This window comes from Telopea speciosissima, chromosome 1 (assembly GCF_018873765.1).
Source record: "Telopea speciosissima isolate NSW1024214 ecotype Mountain lineage chromosome 1, Tspe_v1, whole genome shotgun sequence".
Classification (NCBI taxonomy): Eukaryota; Viridiplantae; Streptophyta; class Magnoliopsida; order Proteales; family Proteaceae; genus Telopea; species Telopea speciosissima.
Window position 1 is genome coordinate 30,170,664 of NC_057916.1, and position 21,998 is coordinate 30,192,661.

Below are 21,998 nucleotides of genomic sequence, written 5' to 3' on the forward strand. Positions count from 1 at the left end.
CTCAACCATAAATGGAAAGTGAATTCTCTTCTAGGAAATAAAAAAAGTTGTTACAGAAGCTTTTTTTTTTTGGCACCCGAGGAGGTCTTTATTTCCTTGGTTGATGGCAAAATCCCTACCCTACTAACACCTTCGATGATTTGAAGTACAAAACCTGGAAGGACAACAGATCTGAAGATGAAAGCTACTTAAGCTGTGAAACTACCCCCCCCCCCCCTCAAGGAGAACAGAAATTGCATCATAGCTAAGAGCAATATGTCTGGCAAGGTGGTAACGTGTGGAATGAATTAGTGAAGACTGACAAATGGGGAAGTATTTTACTCAAATTAAGAGGGCAAGCGTCTTCCACGATATCTAGCAACTTCACATGCTTCAACTTGCAACTTAATATCAATAAATGTTCAAACATTTCAAAGAACATTCTTGTTAAGCAAAAGCAGACAGAGGAATGCCTAAACAACAGCAGCTCGCATGAGCTGTTCTAAAGAAGAATTACTTCTGCTAGAGCTAGATGAAAACCCTGGGGAGCAAATGATTGCTAAATGCATCCAAGAGAGACCACCACTCATGTCAACTGCCAATCTCCTCTTCATGCAGTTATAAGAAATACAATGAGGGAAAAAAATTGACATTATAATAGGTCATAATACTGCAAGAGAATAAATTTACAAACATTGGAGCAACAATCCTAATGCAGATTACCAGCATGAAGCCAAGGGCCTATTCTAGTCCTGTGGTTCATGGTTTGAACCAGTTTTCTATTGAACTTGGGCTCAAGTTTTGGTTTATATCTAGGTCGCCCAGCTCGTTTGGGCCTAAATGGGCTTATTTTCAAGGCCCCAATGGATTGTAAGGACTTTGGACACTTTACTTTTAGGTTATTTGTTGTAAAAGGATGTTTTAATGGGCCTCAATGGGATTGGGGTCTGGTTTCTAATTTATAGAATTTCAATTTTATGTTTTGCTTTAGTTTACGGCTCATTATATATAAGCATGTAAGGGCCTCACAACCTAGAATGAATTTATGAGTGAATGAAGATGGCTTTTGCCCAATTGTTCTGTGGTGATTCAGTTCCAGCCCTGTTGTGGTGATCCCAAGGTCATATCCTTCTCCTTATCATTTCCTTTCTTTTTCCTTTCTTCTTCTCCTCCTCAATTAACTGGGCTCAGTTTTCTGCACTCCTTTTATGGATTTTACTCCTCTCCATTTCCCAATCTGTGATTTCTTGTAATTTCTCCCCTGAGAGTACGACACATGGCACAAACAAATCTAACGGTCTGTATTTAAATGCCAACTTTTAACTCCTAACTAACCCCAGTTACACCAACTCCTAGGTTAACCCGGGTTGGTGTAACCCAACCTAACCTCTAACCCATGGTTTAACCCAACTTTTTATTCTTTTATTTATTACTTTATTCATTTCTCGTCTTTTTCTCTCTCTTTTTTTAATCTTCTTGTTTCTTTCTTCTTCTCGCCTTCCGTCTCCATGTTCCCCGTCCTTTCCGCAACCTTACCAACCCCGACTCCAACCCCCCTCTCTCTCTCCAACAAACCCGGACCCTAGCCCCTGGTGCTCAAACCCCTTTTTCCGCTATCCCTGTATCCAGACCCCAGACCCCAACTCCTGGCGCTCCAACCCCTTTTTCTACTATCCCTGCACCCAGACCACCACCCCCTGCCCCACTCACTGTTATTACGGTGAGAGAACGTTGATGGCTTCGCTGGGCTCATCGGAGAAATACATAAATATTGATGCTTGGAAGAGGGCATATAATATAAGAGGGGAAGCACCATCATCAGATACATGATTTTTTTTCTTTTTTTTTGGTTTTGGGGTGTAGTGTTCACCGTGATGATTGGGGCTCAAGAGCAGGGTGTGGTTTGAATCTCTTACCAAGAGGCGTTCATTGCTCCGCTTTGAAATGATGTTGGTGCTCCAGACGCTTCTTGCGAGAGACACGTATACCAGAAGCGGTGGCCCATCTGGAAGATTTTCCCTATTCTCCCATATATAACCGACGATACCAAAAGAAATAGATCCTTAGAATTGTGACAAGTTTCAAAATTCAAAGTTGAATTTAACTCTCCTATCAATTCATTTCAACTCAACTCAACAAATGGCATCCATGCATTCATTACCTCAACTATGCCTCTATTACTCTGTAGTGATACATTTACAAAACATCACCGATCGAAAAAATCTAGCTACCTTAATCTTTCTCCAAAAGCTTTGCAAACATGGATGCTTGGAAGAGGGGCATAGAATGTAAGAGGGGAAACATTACCATCATAGATACATAGCAACCTAACTCAATCAATAACAAACAAGGAGAGCACAGTGTTCACTATGATGATTGGGGGCTCAAGAACAAGGTCTGCGGTTACAAAAAAATTAATGGTGTGCCCTGTAATTTTAGTGTTATAATTGTTTGATCGTAATTAAGTATTTATTCCCCTTTAGTCAAATTTCATCTCTACTGTGTCTCTGTTGTGTTGTTCTGAGATCCATTACCCTCAGTTCCGTGGTTCTGAAGCAGTACTAAACTTCTGCATCCCTTTGTCTACTTGTTAGTTGGTTGCTTCTTCATGGAAAACTTTGAAAGGAACAGCAGAGAGAAGCAACTTTACCATTTGCTCAATCACGGATCAACTAGATCATTCCGCGGAGGGATGGAGTAGAAGGAGATTGAAGTGTGTGGGGTGGGACGCGGAAGGGGTTTGGTGTCGGGTTGGTTGCAGAAAGGGCGGAGCAACTTTATCATTTGCTCTCATCTCCGGCAACGGCGAACAAAGGCACAAGTTTAAAAATCTGAAATCCACCAATCTGAAGAATCGTTTTCAAAAAGTTGGGTTAAACCATGGGTTAGGGTTGGGTTGGGTTACACCAACCCGGGTTAGTGTAACAAGGGTTAGTTAGGATTTAAAAGTTGGGATTTAAATACAGACCTTTGGATTTGGTTGAGCCACATGTCGCATTCTCAAAGGGGAAATAACAAGAAATTACAGGTTGTGAAATGGAGAGGAGTAAAATCCCTCCTTTTACCCTGCGGCTAGTAAGTTTTGCACCTTCTCAATTCTATTTTGCAGTGCATGATCTAATATTCTGTTAGTTGGTCTACTGTCTGTTTATCTTCAGTTATCTGATCTGTTTTCTATCACTAATTCAAGCCCTGTTTCAGTGTTGTTTCAGACCAGAAGATGCCATTGATTTATAAGACTCTAGTTATTGTTTGAGTTTAAAACTTCAGTTTCCAGAAATTGTTTTGCTACCCTGATTTCTGGTACTGGTTGCCGAAAAAACTCAACCTTCTATTTCCACCGGTTTCTATTTTCATTGAGTACTAATTCTATCCATCTCTTACTAACCATTTTCTACAAGTTTCTCCTTCTGAAGCTAGCTCTTCACTCAAGTTTCTAATTCTGTTGTTGGTTTCTAATTTTGGAACCACAATTGTACCTCTTCTCCAATCGTCAGACCTTGATCCAGAGCCTGCTACTCCATCTGGTAAGGATCCTTCTCTTGAATTACCTATTGTTGTTCGTAAACGCATTAGGTCTTGTACCCAACATCCCATCTCCAATGTTGTTTCCTATGATTCCTTGTCTTCTTCCTATCGTGCCTTTGTGATTTTTCTTTCCTCTATTTCCATTCCACAGAAGTGGCAGGAGGCAATTGTAGATCCAAAGTGGAAAGCAGTCATGATGGAAGAGATGAAAGCCTCATCCAAAAATGAGACGTGGGAGTTAGTGGTTCTTCCTCTGGGCAAGAAACCAGCTGGTTGTAAATGGGTATTTGTAGTCAGGCAGAAGATGGATGGGTCAGTCAAAATAGATACAAGGCAAGACTTGTGGCCAAAGGGTTTACTCACACCTATAGGATCGACTACCAGGAGACTTTTGCCCCAGTTGCAAAGTTGAACACTGTCCAAGTTTTATTTTTTAACATGCTGTCAATCTGGGCTGGGATTTGCAGCAATTGGACGTAAAAAATGCCTTTCTTCATGGAGAGCTTGAAGAGGAAGTTTATATGGAGATTCCTCCAGGAATTTGAAGCAAGAGCCCTTAATTGCATACTCTTCAGATCTCCTCTCCAGCAAAGTGGCTTGTCTAAGGAAGCTACATTCAAGAACCTTAGACCTGAACTCAACTAGGGGGCTGGGCCATAAAGATGTGCACAGCATTCCATGCAATCCTTTCCAAATGGATAGTGTTGAGGGTGGAGAGGGGCAGGTAGGACCAAATAATGAGTTATATCTTGCTGACCAGGGAATGGAGTCAGAGTTCTGTGATAAGAGAGACATTGTGAAGTGTATGCCAGGTGAAATAGAGACAACAAAGAAAGCTCTTGTAGTGAAGTATTGAGAGAACTCCATCAGAAGGACTGAAATTCACAATCAGTCTGTTAGAAGGATAATTAGATCTGGAGCATTGGAGGATGAGTGGATATAAGCTCATAAAATATTATGTGGAGCAATGGAGGGATGAAAAATTCTCTTCTGCAGTAGCAAGGTGTCCTAAGCTGCAGCTCTAGTTGCCTTTGAAGAGGGGGAAGCATGTCAGGGCTGGGTTAGTGGGATCTTCACTTCTTCCTTTATCCTTTTGGTGCTATGTCTTTGCTTTTGGGGTTGGGTTGCTTCTTAGGAGAGGTAGTCCTGTTGTTTTTGTGGGTCGGGGTGGCAGCTTTGCCCAGTTTGGGCCTCTATATCTTGGCTTCTTCCTTCTCCTTTTCCTAATGACTCCTTTTCTTTTGCCAAGTTAAGGGAAAGGATCAATACATAATCTTTTTTTATCCCCTTGAATTTGCGAGCGTGAAAGAATTTAAAGTCACCATCTCCTTTAATCCATTTGTGTCACTACCACACACCTCCCATATCTTCATGCTCATGATTATTAAAAAAAGGGAGTACCCAGTGCACGAGACTCCCGCCACTGCGGGGTCTGGAGAGGGTCATAATGTACGCAGCCTTACCCCCTCTTCACAGAGAGGCTGTTTCCCGACTCAAACCCGCAACCACAAGGTCACAATGGAGCAACTTTACCATTGTGCCGAGGTCCACTCTCTCTCCATGCTCATGATTATACTCTAGTACATAGTTATCAACATGGTTCAAAATCTCGCGATATTTCGCCGAAATATCGCTTAATTTCGTATATCTCGAGCTTACCGAGATGCGAAATCAGGTCGAAATGAAAAAATACCATATTTCGTCGATATCTCGTGAGATATCGTGAGATATCGACGATATCTCGTGAGATATCGACAATATCTCGATATCTCGTGAGATATCGACGAAATATGGTATTTTGGCTTAAAGTGTCACGTGAAGGGGGCTTTAATACAATATTTCGCAAATTTCGGTCCATATTTCGCCGAGAGCTGCATTTGCTAAGGAATTTCAGTCTTTTGCCTATTCTTCCACTCTTCCAAGCTCTCATCCAACACTCTAGCCATTGTTCAAGCACATTGTTGTCGGATTTTCGCGGTAAACTCATCGGAGGGTCATCTAAGCTCATCATCCAAGCTTTTTTCCACTATTTAAGGTAAATTCTATTCCTCTAAAACTATTTTTTGAAAAGACTATGTACAAATTTTGTTGGATGGTGATAATATTAATATATGTTAGACACCGGAGGCCGATCTATAGCCTCACAGTGTCGAAATTTTTATTCCATATGTTTTTTTTTTTTTTTTTTTTTATGGTTTTAAAAATTAATTTTCCTACAATTAAAACAGGAAATAATTAGGGGTAATATGACTTAGATGGTAATGAATTAAATATATGTTAGACACCAATGGCCGATCTACGGCTTCACGGTGTCGGATTTATTTTTCTGCTCTTAAATAATTATTTTAATTTTCGCACATACCACTCCATTGGCATCGGATTATGGTGCATCACAACCTTACGATGGATATAGATATGGATCATCATCATATGGGCGTTTAGTGGGGTAGGGACTATGACTACCCCAGTCCCAGGACATACTTGGATCATCTTTTGTAAATAACATCTTTGCATACCCTAGCGGACCTAACTACCAACCTCACCGGCCATACATGCAGCCAATGCCATCGCCTCTTGCGCCGGCGCCAACATCATATCACAGTGGATCATCTTCTTCACGATTGGATCGATTGGTAACCCTAGTTTATATCCTAGGATAGGTTACCTACAGTATGTTGATGATTCCATTTACGTGACACTTGTGGATGACTACACTCGTTTCTTCTCCGATTCTATACCGTGGTCCACATATGTCCTTCAAAGCAGAGAGCAATGGACGTCGACTCGGCGAGGCATGAGTGGGATTGATCCAGGGAGGCACAACAACTACTATTAGCGGTTTAGCACTTGTAATTTGTAACTTAAGTTGTGATTTCATTGATCTATGAACTTGTGAGTTGTGACTTGCGAGTTGCGAGTCTTGTGACTTACTAACTTTGACACTTAGTGTATTGCCTATAAGGCTTTAAGCGAGTTATTGAATATTATGGAGTTTATGAGAATCATGGCACTCATCAATGTGTATTGGCTTTAACTTGATATGTGATGAAGTTAAATACTATTATTAAATATTAAGCTGCCTAATCTATGTGTATTTAACTATTTATACATTAGGTCGGTGACGTATGTCAATCAGTGCAAGCCCAAAACACCAATTTGAATTCACATTTTTACAATTTTATGGTTTAAATGTGTTTATTAAGCTTAAATAAGGCTGTCCATGAAGTTTCAGGCCTAGATATGGCCAAAAACCCCGAGATGGACCCCGAAATATTGCGAAAAATGCAATATTTCGGTCATATTTCGCGATATCTCGGATATTTCGGATATCTCGGTAGGCCCGAGATACCGATATATCGCGAGATATAGTACTATGGTTATCAAGGCGTCCAGGCTCCTTGGTCGCCTAGGCGGGCACCTTGCCGTCTTGTTGGTGTAGCCTTGATTTTAGGCCCTCTCCAATGCCATGGTCACCTTGCCACCTTGATAACTATGCTCTAGCATTTATCAAAACCCTTTCCACAATAAGATCAAGTACATCAATGCCCAACCTTGCTATTCTTTTATTTACCTTAGATATCCAAAGAGTCAAAAAACCCTTGTTTGACATTTTAATTCTAGATTTTACCTCCTTAAGTTTGTAGTAAACTCATAGTGTCCTACACCTCCATGTATACATCCTGCGACCAAATCAGATATCTTAATTGAAGCAAATAGGACAGGATTGAGACTATGACTAGGAAGGGTTAGATCTGTTTCCCCTAATCATTAAATAACAAGACAATGACTTAAGTTCATGCAATATCAGCTTGAATATTGTACCACATAAAAGAAGCAAGTCCGAGGAATTTATTTAACTTAACCTTACCAACAAAAATCTAAAACTTCTCATTCTTCTTTATTACTATTATTATTACTAGGGAGAGGTTTCCCCACGCTGCCAGTGTAGGGGGAATCTCCCATGCCACACCAATGGCAGCTTAGGAAACGGTATCATCCACATGGGGCCCACACAGTCAAAGGAGGACAGAAAATAACTAGAGAAAACCCTGTGAGAGGGTGTATGGTACATGGGCAGTATGGAAAACTTTTTCCCTTGAAATTATTATTATTATCCATTATTACTTTTATTATTATATTACCTCCCCATTTTTCTTTCAAAAAACTTATGACATTTAATAACCCTCTGATGTAAGCAACTTGCAAAACCAAGCCCCAGTCCCTCAGGTTATTCAGGGCACAGATCAAAATTATACCCTGATATAGGTAGAATCTGGCTTCCAATAAGAAAATGACACGTGTAATGGACCAGAACCAACCATGGCCCATGAGATGCAGGCCAACAACCTAGGTTGAACCTCCAACCTCAGGCTCTTCATGCCAAAGCCACGCACGAAGAACTTTACATGTGGCCCACAAAAGGGATAATCACTGACAACACCAGCTCAGCCACTGACAAATTCTGTTAACCATTCCCGCTCAGATCTCACACCCTACCTAAGGAATACATGATCCAGAGGACAGGAAGGATATTTCCAAGGGAGTCATATAAATAAGGAAACCATACTCAGAAAAAGGTAACTCAACTCTCACTCCGCTTAGCCCATTGGATTCATCTTTGAACTCTGCTACTAGCTTTCCGTCTCCGGCTCCAATAACTGCTGTTCCTCTGAGATCTGACTTAGGCATCGGAGAGTCCCCCCTCCCCTGAGTCAGCTCCGAGCCACTCATCCGCTCTGGATCTCGGCAGCAACATACCCCACAAGAAATGCTCTCCCCAAACTGTAAAAAACCTGAAGGGCATCAAGAAGTAATGTCTCGCACATTCAATTTGTGCACCTGATGCTCCAAAAAGATGACCCAGCACCCAAACTTGCATGTTCCTCAATTCATAAATGCTTTTAACCCATCTATTGTCCACATGTTCTGACCAGGATCTTCCTTCCAGAAATTTGCTTCCTCCCTTTAGACCTGTCTACTTGTCCTTGGCAATCCTTTCTTCTCCTGCTTCTGAATTTTCTGTGAAATCCAAATTGCAAACTCTGGATTTTCCAAACAAGGTCAATCTCCTTCAAAATTCTAACCTCAATCTGTTATTCTAATAAGAGAATCCCTGCCTCTTACTATCAATATCTTGATTGTTATTAACTCGTTCAAATGCATCTCCTTAAACATCACTATCAAGTTCCTTTCAGAAGAGTCTCCAACCCCAGGTGCAAAACAATTAAATTCGGCTGATTGATCCTCAACTGAGGTCTTCTATCAGTATCTAATCAAGTTTATCAACTTTGAGTCAAACAATGGTAACCCAATTTAAATTCTAATGAAAGACATAAAAGCCCTTGATCACAGTCACTTTGCCACAGGTATGCCCAATTGAAGAACTATATGCTATCAACCTAACAAATCATTCTGCACACAATGAGCTAAGAGACCTATGACTATAAGGTGAACAGAAACAAGAACAAAATATGGGGGCTTTAGACTGATAAGAGACAGTATAGGATTGGTTACAAACTTGAGCACATAAAGAATGTGATGATACAGAGGCACTAGTGTAGTTCACATAATTTAGTAATTCACCATACCTCTTCCTGTAGGCTCCTTAATGGGCCTGTCAATGTGTACACAGATATCAGTTCCCCACCAGGAACTGTCTACTTCACCAAGGAATGAATTATCTGGTCAGAAATACTCACTAATCACTATTGGATTAATCGCATGCCAATACACGTTTAAGACTAATGTAGTTGAGTGCTCAACCCTCATATCCAAATGTGCTCTAGAAGATAGGAAAGCAGTCATCTGTCAGAATATCATTTCTAACCTCAAGTATGCTAGGTGGTCATCATTTGGAATTGCTTCAGATATGCAATTGAAGCAGGATTCTGTTTAAACAATCATTATTTTGCAGGGAATCATGATCTTGTTCACCTGCCACATCTTTTTTAAAGAGTAGAATAATGCAATCACCTGAGGGTGAACCATCATTTCACCCAAGCCAGCTATGAACTTAACTAACATTTCATCACAATGCATGTAGGATTCAAGCCATCATAGTTGGTTATCTGGCCAGGAGGACGGGTGAACACCAGGGAAAAGAAAACCTTGGTGGACTCAAACTGGCCCAGGTTCCCAACAGCTTCATTTAGCTGGACAATCCACAGAGCTAGTGATTCAGCATTTCCTACTCCAATCAGATTTGAAGGAATCAATGTTTCAAAACCCAACAAAGGCATGGAACTGGGACAGTTTGACCGCTGGTCTGACCAGGTTTACTCTAGTCTAACTGGTCTTACCCAGTGCATGAGGCTCCCGCCACTGCGGGATCTGGGGAGGGTCATAATGTATGCAGCCTTACCCCTACTTTCGTAGAGAGGCTGTTTCCAGACTCGACCCAATGACCACTTGATCACAGTGGAGCAACCTTACCGTTGCACCAAGGCCCGCCCTCTATTAGATGTGTAAAGGCCTAAAGTTAAATTTGATGAGACAACCGGAGAAGGTTTAACCGTGAGGGTTCCAACCAAATGATGTGCGGCATGCCTAGATCTAAATCACTTATTAGGTCTTGTAGAAAACCTAAGACCTATAACCAGTAACTTGAGAGAAAAGAGAGAAAAAAGAGAATGGGAGAATAATAACTTGTTGTATTCATTGAAAGGTAAGCCCCTTAAGGGAAATTACAAAGAGACTAAACTAGGCGATGTGGGACTAAAACCCACATAGCCCACTTACACTTAATAACATAAGAAGAATAAAACTACCCCAAAAAGACCAGAACACCCCCACGGTATTCTGGATTACATATTCCAACACTCCCCCTCAAGCTGGATTATACAAATAAGCAAAGAAAGAAGATCCAGCTTGAACTAAAGAAAAAAAGAACTCCATAATAATGTTAACACTCCCCCTCAAGTTGGCACATACAAGGTGCTAATGCCCAACTTGAACAAAATGGGAAGAAACTAAGTTGTAGCAGAATCCAGCTTGACAGATGAATGCAGCTCCCAAATAAACCTACAAGATCTTGTAATAATTGATCTTCAAAACCTGGACAGACATGATCAACAAACCGGGACTGGAATGGCTTCCAAAAAAGGTCGCTTTCAACGATCTTCAATAGCTATCCAGTGATGAATCTCAGATTGTCATAGTGACATAAAATCTTGAAGTTAAATAACTAGGGCAGCAAGCAGCGGAAAAAAACTCTATCAATCCAACTGAAAGTCCTCAAATAAGCAACAACCAAATATCTTCAATACTTCAATCTCCCCCTTACGGCAAACTCAACCCAATAACAAAGTAGATACCCATTGGCAATGGTGAAAACTCTGATCTTCTATGTTTTGCACCAAGTATTCCTGCAAGTTCTACTTCTACAATGTCTGCAGGTGTACTGTACATAATCTCCCCCTCACGTGTAGTAATACACGTGGACAAATAATGGAGATGATGTAAGGTTTAATGGCAAAAACGTAATTTTTCAGAATTTTCCAAAGGTGCTATGGGTAATTAAAAAGGAATGGCAAAATTATAATTTACCAAAAGTTTCCAAAGGTGTTATGGATAAATACCAAAGGTATGGGATATGAAGGGAATTAGAATTATTGAAAGGGAACGATGTTGGAAAAAAGGATGGCATGGCTGTAATTTGGTGGAAATCCACTTTTAAATACAATCCAAGCCAAAGGGCAAACTGGTATTAAACCAGAATTTTCAAGGGTCAATTGGGTAGTCAAATAGGGGAATGTATGAAAAAATAATGGCAGTTCCGTAAATAACCAAAATTTTGCAAGGGGTCATTTGGTAGATAAAGAGGCAATGGGACATGATGGGAATTAAAATTATTGTAAGGGGACAAACTAGGCAGGGCTGTAAAATATAGGCTAAGTGGAATAAAAAGAGAAAGGAGGGGTAATATAGGAAATAAACAAGAGCTGTCCTTCTTAGCAAATAAGAATAATAGTCTTCTTCAACCTTCGATAGTTTGCTGGAACAAGGAGGGCGGTAGAGCCAAGTCTGCTTTCAGCCATGAGAACTCAGCAATAGGAGTTTCGATGGGAGCTGTTACTTTGGGAAGAGGTCGAAAACTTGAATACCTTCAGGAAAGAGATTGAACTCCAGCCACATACGAGATAAACAAGAGATTGCCAAACAGAGGCAAAGAAACCCATCGAAACCAGAAATGTTTGCATTAGAAACAAAATCCACGCAACTCTAAATAGAAGGTCAAAGATTAAACAAAAATCCTGCAACTCCAATCTGGCGGTAGGACTCAGAACCAGAAATGATTTCCAATTGGTTTCTCACAACTAAAGAGGATTACACTTCAAAAGGGGAAGCAGCGGTAGATATTTGTTCAGTTGAAGGATGGTGGAAGAACAGCTTCAATCAAACCAGCAGCAACCAATCGAACCAGTACATTGATAACAACAAACCAACCAGTAAGCCAATAGCATCAAACTAGCAACAAATAACAAATCAGGATCTGAAAAATCGACTTCAAACGATAGCCCCAACTAGCAATCGACAACAGCAAATCAGAAACAGAAAACGTAAATTCAGATTGGGTTTTCCTGAGGGTTTTGAATCATTGCCAGCAACCAGCAAAGAGAGTGGAAACCTAAACTGGGATGCACGCCATCAAACAGGAGCACTCTCACCAGATATAAGAGCAGCGGCAGTAGGGGATGCGCACCATCAAAACGCAGTTGTGACAAATCTTCATCGAAACCATACGAAACCCTAGTTCTCCTTCTTTTATGAACTAGGGTTTCTTCATAAATCGGAGAAACTTGGAACGACTCTCAAATCAGCAATCTTGGAGAGAATCAGTTACTGGTTGCCTAGCTCTGATACCATGTAGAATACCTAAGACCTGTAACCAGTAACTTGAGAGAAAAGAGAGACTGAGAGAATAATAACTTGTTGTATTCATTGATAGGTAAGCCCCTCCATTTATAATAGAGGGGAAATTACAAAGAAACTAAACTAGACGATATGGGACTAAAACCCACATAGCCCACTTACACTTAATAACATAAGAAGAATAAAACTACCCCAAAAAGACCAGAACACCCCCACAGTATTCTGGATTACATATTCCAACACTCCCCCTCAAGCTAGATTATACAAATAAGCAAAGAAAGAAGATCCAGCTTGAACTAAAGAAAAAAAGAACTCCATAATAATGCTAACAGGTCCAATATTAAATGTGTTGAAATCTCTCTTTTTCTCCCCCCTGCTGTGTTCGTATATCTATCCCCATCTCCCAACACCACCCCCCCCCCCCCCAAAAAAAAAAAAAAAGAGATTGGCACTTGTCTCGTCCAATTGACATTCTACGAGGTATGGATGCTTATTCCTACAGTGGCAAGTTGAGAATTTGGTTTGGAAGTTTACTAATGTTTTGAGATGCAACTGCCATATGAATTTAGAATTTGGTGCTCCAGAGAGGGAAAGAAAAAGGTCTAGAAAGCAAACTGTGAGAAAAGGAAAGCTTTAGAGATAATCACAGGTTTAAAATTGTGAGGGAAATACAAACTTTGGGAAAAAGATCAGTTGGCAGGTTCACAGGGTCTGATACAAAATCCTCATATGTAGCTTCAAAAAACCCCGTCTTCCAAAGAAACCAGAAACACAGACGAGCATCTCTCTCTGTGGTTTTAGAAAACAATAAAGAAGGTATGGAATTGAAGGAAAATTTTAAAAATAAATAAATAAAAGGTAAGATAACTAAAGATACAAAGGGAAAGAAAACCATTGGACAAGTAGTCCACTATCACGTGTTTACGCATTAGCTAACCTACGGTCCACCAAATATTTTCCACTAAGAGTTCCCTGAAAAAAGGGTTGACCCAATTTCAAGAAAACAAAGACCAAAGACATCATCGGTGTTTCAGTCATAAGAAGAAACAAAATTAGTCAATAAGCATTGCCAGAAAATAGGTATAAGTGGGGACACCCCATTTATCAAATTTAGGGGGCAACCAAACAACCACCCCTTGTACATGCCTTGTCATTTTATGCTGTATTTCTTGAAAATCTGTTTTAGTTATCTTCTCTTTTTGAGCAGGCAACTAATAGGTTCTTCTTAACCATACATTCATCAATTATCACCCATTAAATGTAGATTTCATAACCTAAAAAGAGCTGACTGATGTAGCCTAGGTGAAATAAATCTCACTTAGGACCAGGTTCTGTTTTAGGGTTGGCCGAATGGGCAATTTAGGGTAACTAGGACAAAATTAGGGTTAGGAATGGGAGATTGAGTTAGGGTTTTATTGGGTAATGAATGGTCTGCAGAATTTTAGGAGTCTATTAGAATAGGTTTTAATGAGGTTTGAATAAGAAATAGAAATTCAGAAATATTAGGGTTAGGGTTTTGGATTTAGGATCTAAGCTGAAACTAGGGTTTAGGAGCAGATTTAGGGGCTGGGCTTTAGGTCGAGTTTTCCTAGCGGGGAGGGGTGGTTCGGCTGGACTTTGGTGGGTTTTTGATGGCTGGTTAGGTCTAGGCAGATCTTAGGGTTTCTGGGTTTTTATGTTGAGGGAGGGATTTAGGGTTTGTAGTGGATAGGTGAGGCTGCAACTGAGATCGAGTGGGAGGGTTACTTGTGATGGACCTGTGGTTAGGTTTTGAGTGTAATCGATGAGGGAATAGGGCTGTGATGAATGTAGATGAAGCTAGGGTTTGGGGAAGTCGATTAGGTTAGATGGAAGTAAGAAGAAGAGATGATAAAGTTGCAGGAAATTGTAACTCTTACTGGAATTGCAGAATTTCAGCAGCAGCAACCTTGAAGAACTTGAAGGAAGAAGAAGACGAACCTCCCGATCTGCAAGATGCAAGGAGTCGCGGATTACTCCAGCCCTAGCCCTTGATATTACTCACAAGGGGTCTTGATATGACACACAAGACAGAGAGAAGCAGCAGTCATGGCGGCAGCAGCAAGAAGAAACAAAATTTCAAACATAATAGGTGGGGAGCCTCCCACGATTCTACTATTTATAATAATAAAGGGGCCTAAAGGCCTTACAAATAATCAATCTAAAGCAATCCTAATCAGATTAGGAGTTGGGATTCCTAATCTGAATCCTAATTATAAAACATAGAATAGACTTATACTCTAAATAGGAGTATAAGTGTAAACAACTAAAACAAATAAAATAAAATACTAATCCCTCTAAAATCGTGGAGGGGAACTAAGAAGATAAACCATGAAAAAGACTGTTTTAACCCTAGGCTAAAAGAACAAACAAATAAAAAGGCTCCAACGAAAAATCAAAGAACAGCCAAATTAATCATGGTTTCGGCTTCTGCATCACTGACATTTCAAAAATCTGGAAATTAATAAATTAACAATCATCTTTGAGATTCTAATTCCCTAGTATTAAGGAACTGATTAACACCCACTAATCAAGGAGCTAATTAGCATCCCCTAATCAAGGGACTACTAATATCCCACTAATGAAATATTTCTTTTTTTACCAAGAATGATTTCAACTCAAGTCTTAGAGTTTACTCATTATCTAACTCAGACCGAAGCAATTCAACTGTTTAGGACACACAGTTTTCTAAAAAGCAGACAATTCAGATGATTCCAAGGCACTATGGTTCAATAAGGGAATTAACCTGAGATCATGTGTGGGCAACGATACAAATGGCAAACTGTTTTATTTGGTCCACTAGCACAAACACTGGGTAGAATGCCTGTATTATCCTAGTTGTTAGTGAGTTCTGGAGTCTGCGATATATATGTATGGCGTTCCCTCTTCTTTATGGAATACTTAGTCCGTTAGAGCAAGAAGAGTTCAAGATGGCGGGAGCTAAGGATTTAAAGATCAATCATAGAACAGATCATAATTGTCAAGGCGTTGCCTAGGTGTCACCACCGCCTAGGCGTCCAGGCTTTCTTGGGTCCAAAGCAACAGCACGCCTTACGCCTTGTTGATACTTCACAAGTTTACTTTGATTTATGTTTATTGCTTTGTTTTTCGATGAATGTACTTATATTATATCCTATAATTTGTTTATTATATATATATTTTCTTATATTAAGTCATTACTAGCATAATCATATCATATTGCATTGATATGGCTTCTATTTTGCATATAACCATAACAACAACAAACTCAGCCTTATCCCAACTTAATGGGGTCGGCTTAGATGAGAAGTGAAAGATGAAAGATGACAAATGAACAATGGAAAATAAAAGAAAAGTGAAAGAGGAAAGAGGCACAGCCCAACAAGTCAAGAGAATCTCAGCTAAATAGGGTCTGCTACACAGATCTTTGCCCTCCAATAGGCTCTATCCGAGGTCATACATGGCACGAGACCTAGACTATGCATGTCCTTTCTCACAACTTCTCCTATGGTCATTTTAGGCCTGCCCATCGCTCTTATAGTTCCTTCAATCGAAATCGTATCACTCCTCCTTACTAGGGCGTCCCTAGGCCTCCGTTGAACATGACCAAACCACCTCAAACGACTCTCTCGGAGCTTGTCATTGATCGGAGCAACTCCCAAATCAGCTCTGATGTGATCATTCCTTGTTTTCCACACATGCATCTTAACATCCTCATCTCTGCACACAAAGCTTCTCAATATGACACTTCTTAACTGTCCAACATTCTAACCCAAACATCAAAGCCAGTCAAACAACAGTCCTATAGAACTTTCCATTAAGTTAGGAATACGTTGATCACACAGCACTCCCGATGCACCTCTCCACTTCATCTATCCCACCTTAATTCTCTGTGAGACATCATGTTCTATGTCACCTTCTTTATTTATGATTGACCCCAAATATCTTCTATTTTGCATATAAGCATAATTATATAAAATTATCATTCCTATATTTTATATAGTCATATGCACGCCTAGGACGCCTAGGCAACACTTAGGAAGAAGCCTTGTCGCCTAGGCACTCCTCCAATGCTTTGAGTCACCTTGACAACTATGGAACAGATTGTTCATGACCAATACCAGACTGGATTATTTAGAATTAGACAATCCAAACAAAGTGTTGGCCAAGCCAGTAAGAAAATCCCAATACCTGTACCAGATTGGGCATTCCAATAAACATGATAGATAAAATAAGTGCCATCTGATACCAATACAGATTGGACAATCTGAGTGATCCAAACTGATCTGTAAAACCACACTATCAACACCTACTAGGACTGTTGCAACATTACCCTCATACATAAAAGGCTCTTCATTTTCACAAAAAGTTCTGGTCTCCCCCTCAGCAGATATAAACCACCGGGACTCAAACACATCTTCAATCTACCTTTTGCTTTTAGTACTTGAGGAAGCCTCAAGGCCAAGTATTTAATATTTGCTTCAACGTAACAAGCATGGTATGCCGCATTCAAGACCAGAGTAATTGCAATCTGATGGAAATTCGGAATAAAATGTATTGAAACCCATTTTCTTTAAGACCTCATAAAAGGCAACACATTTGCATCTACTCATATGTTCCCCAAAGCCTACCTATCCATACAATGCATTAACAAGTTAACTTCCTTAAATACAACAGATTATGTTCATTTTCACCTCATAAAAGTTATTGGTGGTAATATTTTGGCACCTGGCTTAGGATCTCTCATATTGACTAGTGAAATATTTAGTTCCTTCATAAGATTATTATGAAACAGTGTGACAAATTAATCAGTTTCCTCGGTCTCATGCCTAAGAAAATTACAACAGGATTTCATCCAGTAGTAAAATCTGCAAAAGGTCAGAGATATTAGATCTATCTCCAACTACACATCACAGAAGAAAACCCAAACTTCTCTTAATCACCTCTGTTTGCTCATCTGAGAATGGTATGAGCTAGGATATTTCAGCTCCATAGCATGTTCCATAAATTCTTTAAGAATAACTAAAATATTCCCTTCATATTGAACACCGTAGATTTGGAACTTATCAAACATCTTCAAGAAGGGGATAAAATGTTACATATTCAAAAAGCATGCACCACCAGAAATACTTAACTACGGAACTACCTACCTTAGTTCCTGGTAGTCCTAAACAAATCCAGATTTAAATCATTGTCATTTGCTTGTGCCACTAGTAACAAAAAGTCCAGCAATACTTGTGTCTACCTTTTCCATGTTGACATTCAACAGCACTTTCTGATTATTGACCTACTTCCTTCCATGAGCTCAGATTGTAACCATAGACATAGCCTTGTCTCGTTTTAAATGTCATTACATATAACTGGCATATATTTCCGAAATCTCAAATAACAAATCTATATTTGGATTGGTGGAACTGAATCACCATTTGTAGATAGGGGGTGACAACAAGTAGGTTGAGCTATGTGTCCCAAGGCAAGCTAAAAGTCTACATGTGGCGTAGCAATCAAGCGAGCTCTGATCACACTCACCAAAGATCCTAAGCACCAATGTGAGCGACAGAATCCAAGATCAGCATTGATCATCTGATTAACTTGATTAAAAAAAATCAAGGAATTGGAGTTTCTCCTTTTCTTGTCCCACATGGGAGAGCAAAGAATTGACATGGACCCAAAACAAAATAACTGAGGTCGCTAAACTGAAGTTCTTAAAAAAGGGTGTCCCAGTGCACGAGGCTCCCGCTACACGAATCCAAAACAAATAACCGAGGTCGCTAAACTGAAGTTCTTCTCCAACTTAAAATATACATTGAAACAAACAAGACCATATCCTAAAATCCAACTAAGACCAATTATGTATGCAGAAATTAAATAAAAAATAGATACACAAAATAAAATGTTTTTTAATAACACCTTTTATCAAAACAAAAGCATTTGCCAGCTGATATAAGAGAATACCCATAGCACCATGCAAATCAAAAGCAAAACCTATCACAACACCCCCTCCCCCAAAAAAAGAAAAAAGGGGTCAAACATAGATCAATCAAGAACCAAAACAAAATGAAGTAGAAATCACACTTTCTGGGCATGGCCTGGATCTACAATAAATCTCCCATTACTCCCTAACCAAAGTACCAGCTGCAGAATTGCTAGATTTAGGGCACCAAGAAATGTCATATCCTTGTCCAAACATAAGGACCTATCCCTCCTCTCTCTTCTGGTTCCTGCTGAGTGTAATAAATAACCCATCTTGGAAATCCTTCATGACCTCTGTTTCTTTCAGGAGAACTCCACATAATATGATATCCTTGGATATTACTTTCATATTCAGGATTTGAGTTTGATCAGCTAAAACACGTTTATAATGTAAAATACAAACACTTAGAGCTCCAACTCATACTGGTAAGATAACGACAAATTAAACTTCTCCATAACCCAAATCAAGAGGCAATCCAGATGGATGACCATACAACTATTCTGTCTATGGTCTGAGGCTGCCAACCATCTTCCATACAGCCCATCAGAGGTACTATGAAAGAACAACACCACCCTCCCATAACAGGCACTATAGAAGCCTTTAGTAAAATTAGTTGCATGTGGTCTTCCGCCCCCCCCCCCCCCCCCATTTTTCCCGTTTGGGCTTGGGGGGCAACGTCATTGCATACTTGTACTGGTTAATGGTTATAGATAAAATCCTTTTGTAATGCAGGAAGTGAATGAAATACGTTTAGGAAGAATCAATATAGCCCATATCCACGACAGATATTCCTTAGTTGAATCACCTTGAGAAATTTTTTCTGTCATGCAAATGGCTAATACCATAAACTGGGTTCAGAATCCCTCTTTAGGCGGCTACAAATGATAAATACCATAAATTAGGTACAGAATCCATTTCAGACGGTTAATACGTTCTCCCCAGAAACCCAGAAACCCAGAAAGAAATTTAATTTAAGATTTAAAAAGAGAGTTCCGAGCAGTACACATTTAAAAAGAAGTATAATTCAGCCAGTACCCAAAACTGGTACATCCGACTCCATATTCCTTTAGCACAGTCCGTTTCGGCAGACGCAATTTAATTCATACCCAGAAAAGTTATTTATAGAAAGGAAGTCGGAAATTGATGGGAACCCGTTTCAACACAGCCAATTAGATCCACACCTAGAGTCTAGAAGAGGTATTGACGAGAAAGGAATGTGGGATTGACGAGGAATTACCGCAAATCTTGATGGGCGCCTCAAGCTCCAATAGATTGGGCTGCTGCATGAAAATGTCTTTGGAAACAAGACAGAGCTGCCGGATCTCCGACTCTGAGAGCTGGACCTGCTTCCCCGGTCGACCTCGAACTTCAAGAAGCCGATTGATTATGTCATCGAGAACAGCAGGGTCCATCCCGCAGTTGCCCCAAACTCAATCTCTCCCCACGCAGCAACCAAATGTGGTGATTGATAATTGCAAAGGGAAAATGGGAAAGCAGAAACAAAAACCCTTTTTTTAATAATGTTCTTCTGTTGTACTTTAGCTTCTTTTATTCCACTCGTGTAAGAGCCAAGAGGAGAATTACATCATTTGGAGATGAGAAATATTTATCTTACTTTATCTTTGGGCTTGGCTTTTCTCCCCCTCTGATAACCGAAGAGCTTTTGAAACATTCCCCTCAATCGCTGATTTAAAGCAAATACTAAAAGATTCCTCCTATAAACTGAGAGAGAGAGAGTGACCGGTTGAGATAGAGAAGACCAAATTTTGGTAGTAACTTTAAAGCCAGAGCGAGACAGAGAGCAAAGTTGCTGATCTAGAGAAGGAAAGCTCAAGAGTCATGACTACGGTTGATGGTGGTGCCGCCGCCGGTGACGCATCGAAACCCCCTTTAAACCGGGACCGGCATTCTCACACCGTCCGCACTTAGCTTTTAAGTACTGTGAAATCTCACAGGAATCGTCACTTAAAAAATCTAATTTAGTAAAACTGTGACAAAATTACATAAATACCCATGTGCAAGAACTTCTTTTCTAAATTCTCGGATGAAGTACACAGCCCTCAAATCGGGACGATAATAAAGGAGCTTTATCCTTAATCCTAAAAAAAGCATAGATTTTTTTCTTTATTACTTTTTTTTGGGAATAGGCTTATATCTATGATTCTATCTCTCCGGAAAGGACCATCCTACCCATACCATCCCACTCCTCCCATTGGGCAAGAGTGCAAGACGGCCCCCTTACCTAGAGCAGGTGATGTGCCCAATCCTCGGCCTTTTTTTATTTTAGAATATCCACATTCAAAACTTTCAATTCAAATCATAGACTTTAGATTTCTCGAGGACCTATTCAGTTAAAATCATTGTTCTAAACATTACTTAAAATAAGTCAAACCTTTCATCCAAAACCAATGATCATTTTCAATAACAGAAGTTATGTTTTTGCTTTTATTCAATCTATGGTTTATGGAATTAGAATTGGATTAGGTGAGTCGTCTGATTCGAATTGGAATCAACCGAGCCCAATCCTGATTTCAGCCGATTCCTACAACCTTCTTTTGAATTACCCATTAATCATATTCGACATATTCATTATTGTTTGTCTATAGTTTCCAAAAACAAAGAACCAATAAAATGGTTTGGACGGAACAACAGTTCCTTGATCAGTGCCCATGGACCTAATTAACTCTTAAACCTATTCCAAGACATTTGAGTGTGTGTGAAATGTGATGTCATTAGCGATTTAGTTCTAGTGTTTACAAGTATTCTTATACAATATTTATCTGGTGACTAACACTTGAAAATTTGTATATTAGTCCATGTACATCTTGTTTCTATGACCTATGCTCCCAAATATTGACAAATCGTGACGAAGATAATCAACTAATGCAAACTCATAAGCCATGTTAATGTATTAAAAAAAACAAAGATACATCAATAAGTCGACTCTAAGCTTCCGTCACAGGATCCCAGGTTCGAATCCCCCCCGAATGAAGTGTTAGACGGGGGTGGGAAGAGGCTTCGTTGAAATGGGATTTTTCTTAGGACCTAAACTGTAAACCCGGGCAGGTTCAAGAGTTTCCTCATTAGTAAAAAAAGCAACTGATTTTTACTATTTTCTATCCATAGAAAATAATTATATGCACTTAAAAAAGAGAAACACCTTAAGAAGTACTGATCTTTCTTCATCCCCTCCCCCATATAGAACAACAATGATGATGATTATAAGACAACTATGTTGCTTTTTGAAAAATAATCAATGGCATTTCTCTTAAATCTCTGGCTTTACAACGAGAACAACAGTGGCATCAAAATTAGTCAAGACAAACAAAACATTCGAGTCTTGTTTTGAATATTGATTGAATGTCAATTAAGCTAAAAGTGTGAGGTTTCCTTTGGATTTGAATATTTTGTACCAATTCTTTTTTCTTTTTCTTTTTTTTGGTAACAAATATCTTGTATTGGTTGGTTGTTCATGTTTCTAATTGAAGGTAGATCAACTTTGATCTTTATTTTGGTTGGATGTGGATCATCTGCAGGTCCCACTTGCAATGGTTGTGTTTAATTCTTTAAATTTTCAAAATTTCCATTATGCCCTAATAGTTTTTTTTTTTTTTTAAGATTTTTTATCTTTATTCTATGTTTGGAAGTC

The 21,998-nt window shown here is 39.5% G+C and overlaps 1 protein-coding gene across 1 annotated transcript in view; it reads right to left on the minus strand.

The window, feature by feature from the left end:
• LOC122672872 (serine/threonine-protein phosphatase PP1-like) overlaps nucleotides 1-20,158 on the minus strand; it is a 34,322-nt gene extending 14,164 nt beyond the window's left edge. Inside the window, exon 1 of the mRNA XM_043870380.1 lies at nucleotides 19,587-20,158. Within this exon, the coding sequence (XP_043726315.1) occupies nucleotides 19,587-19,761 (175 nt within the window). The 5' untranslated portion in view covers nucleotides 19,762-20,158. The remainder of the gene's footprint in view (nucleotides 1-19,586) is intronic.
• Nucleotides 20,159-21,998: the final 1,840 nt, after the last annotated feature.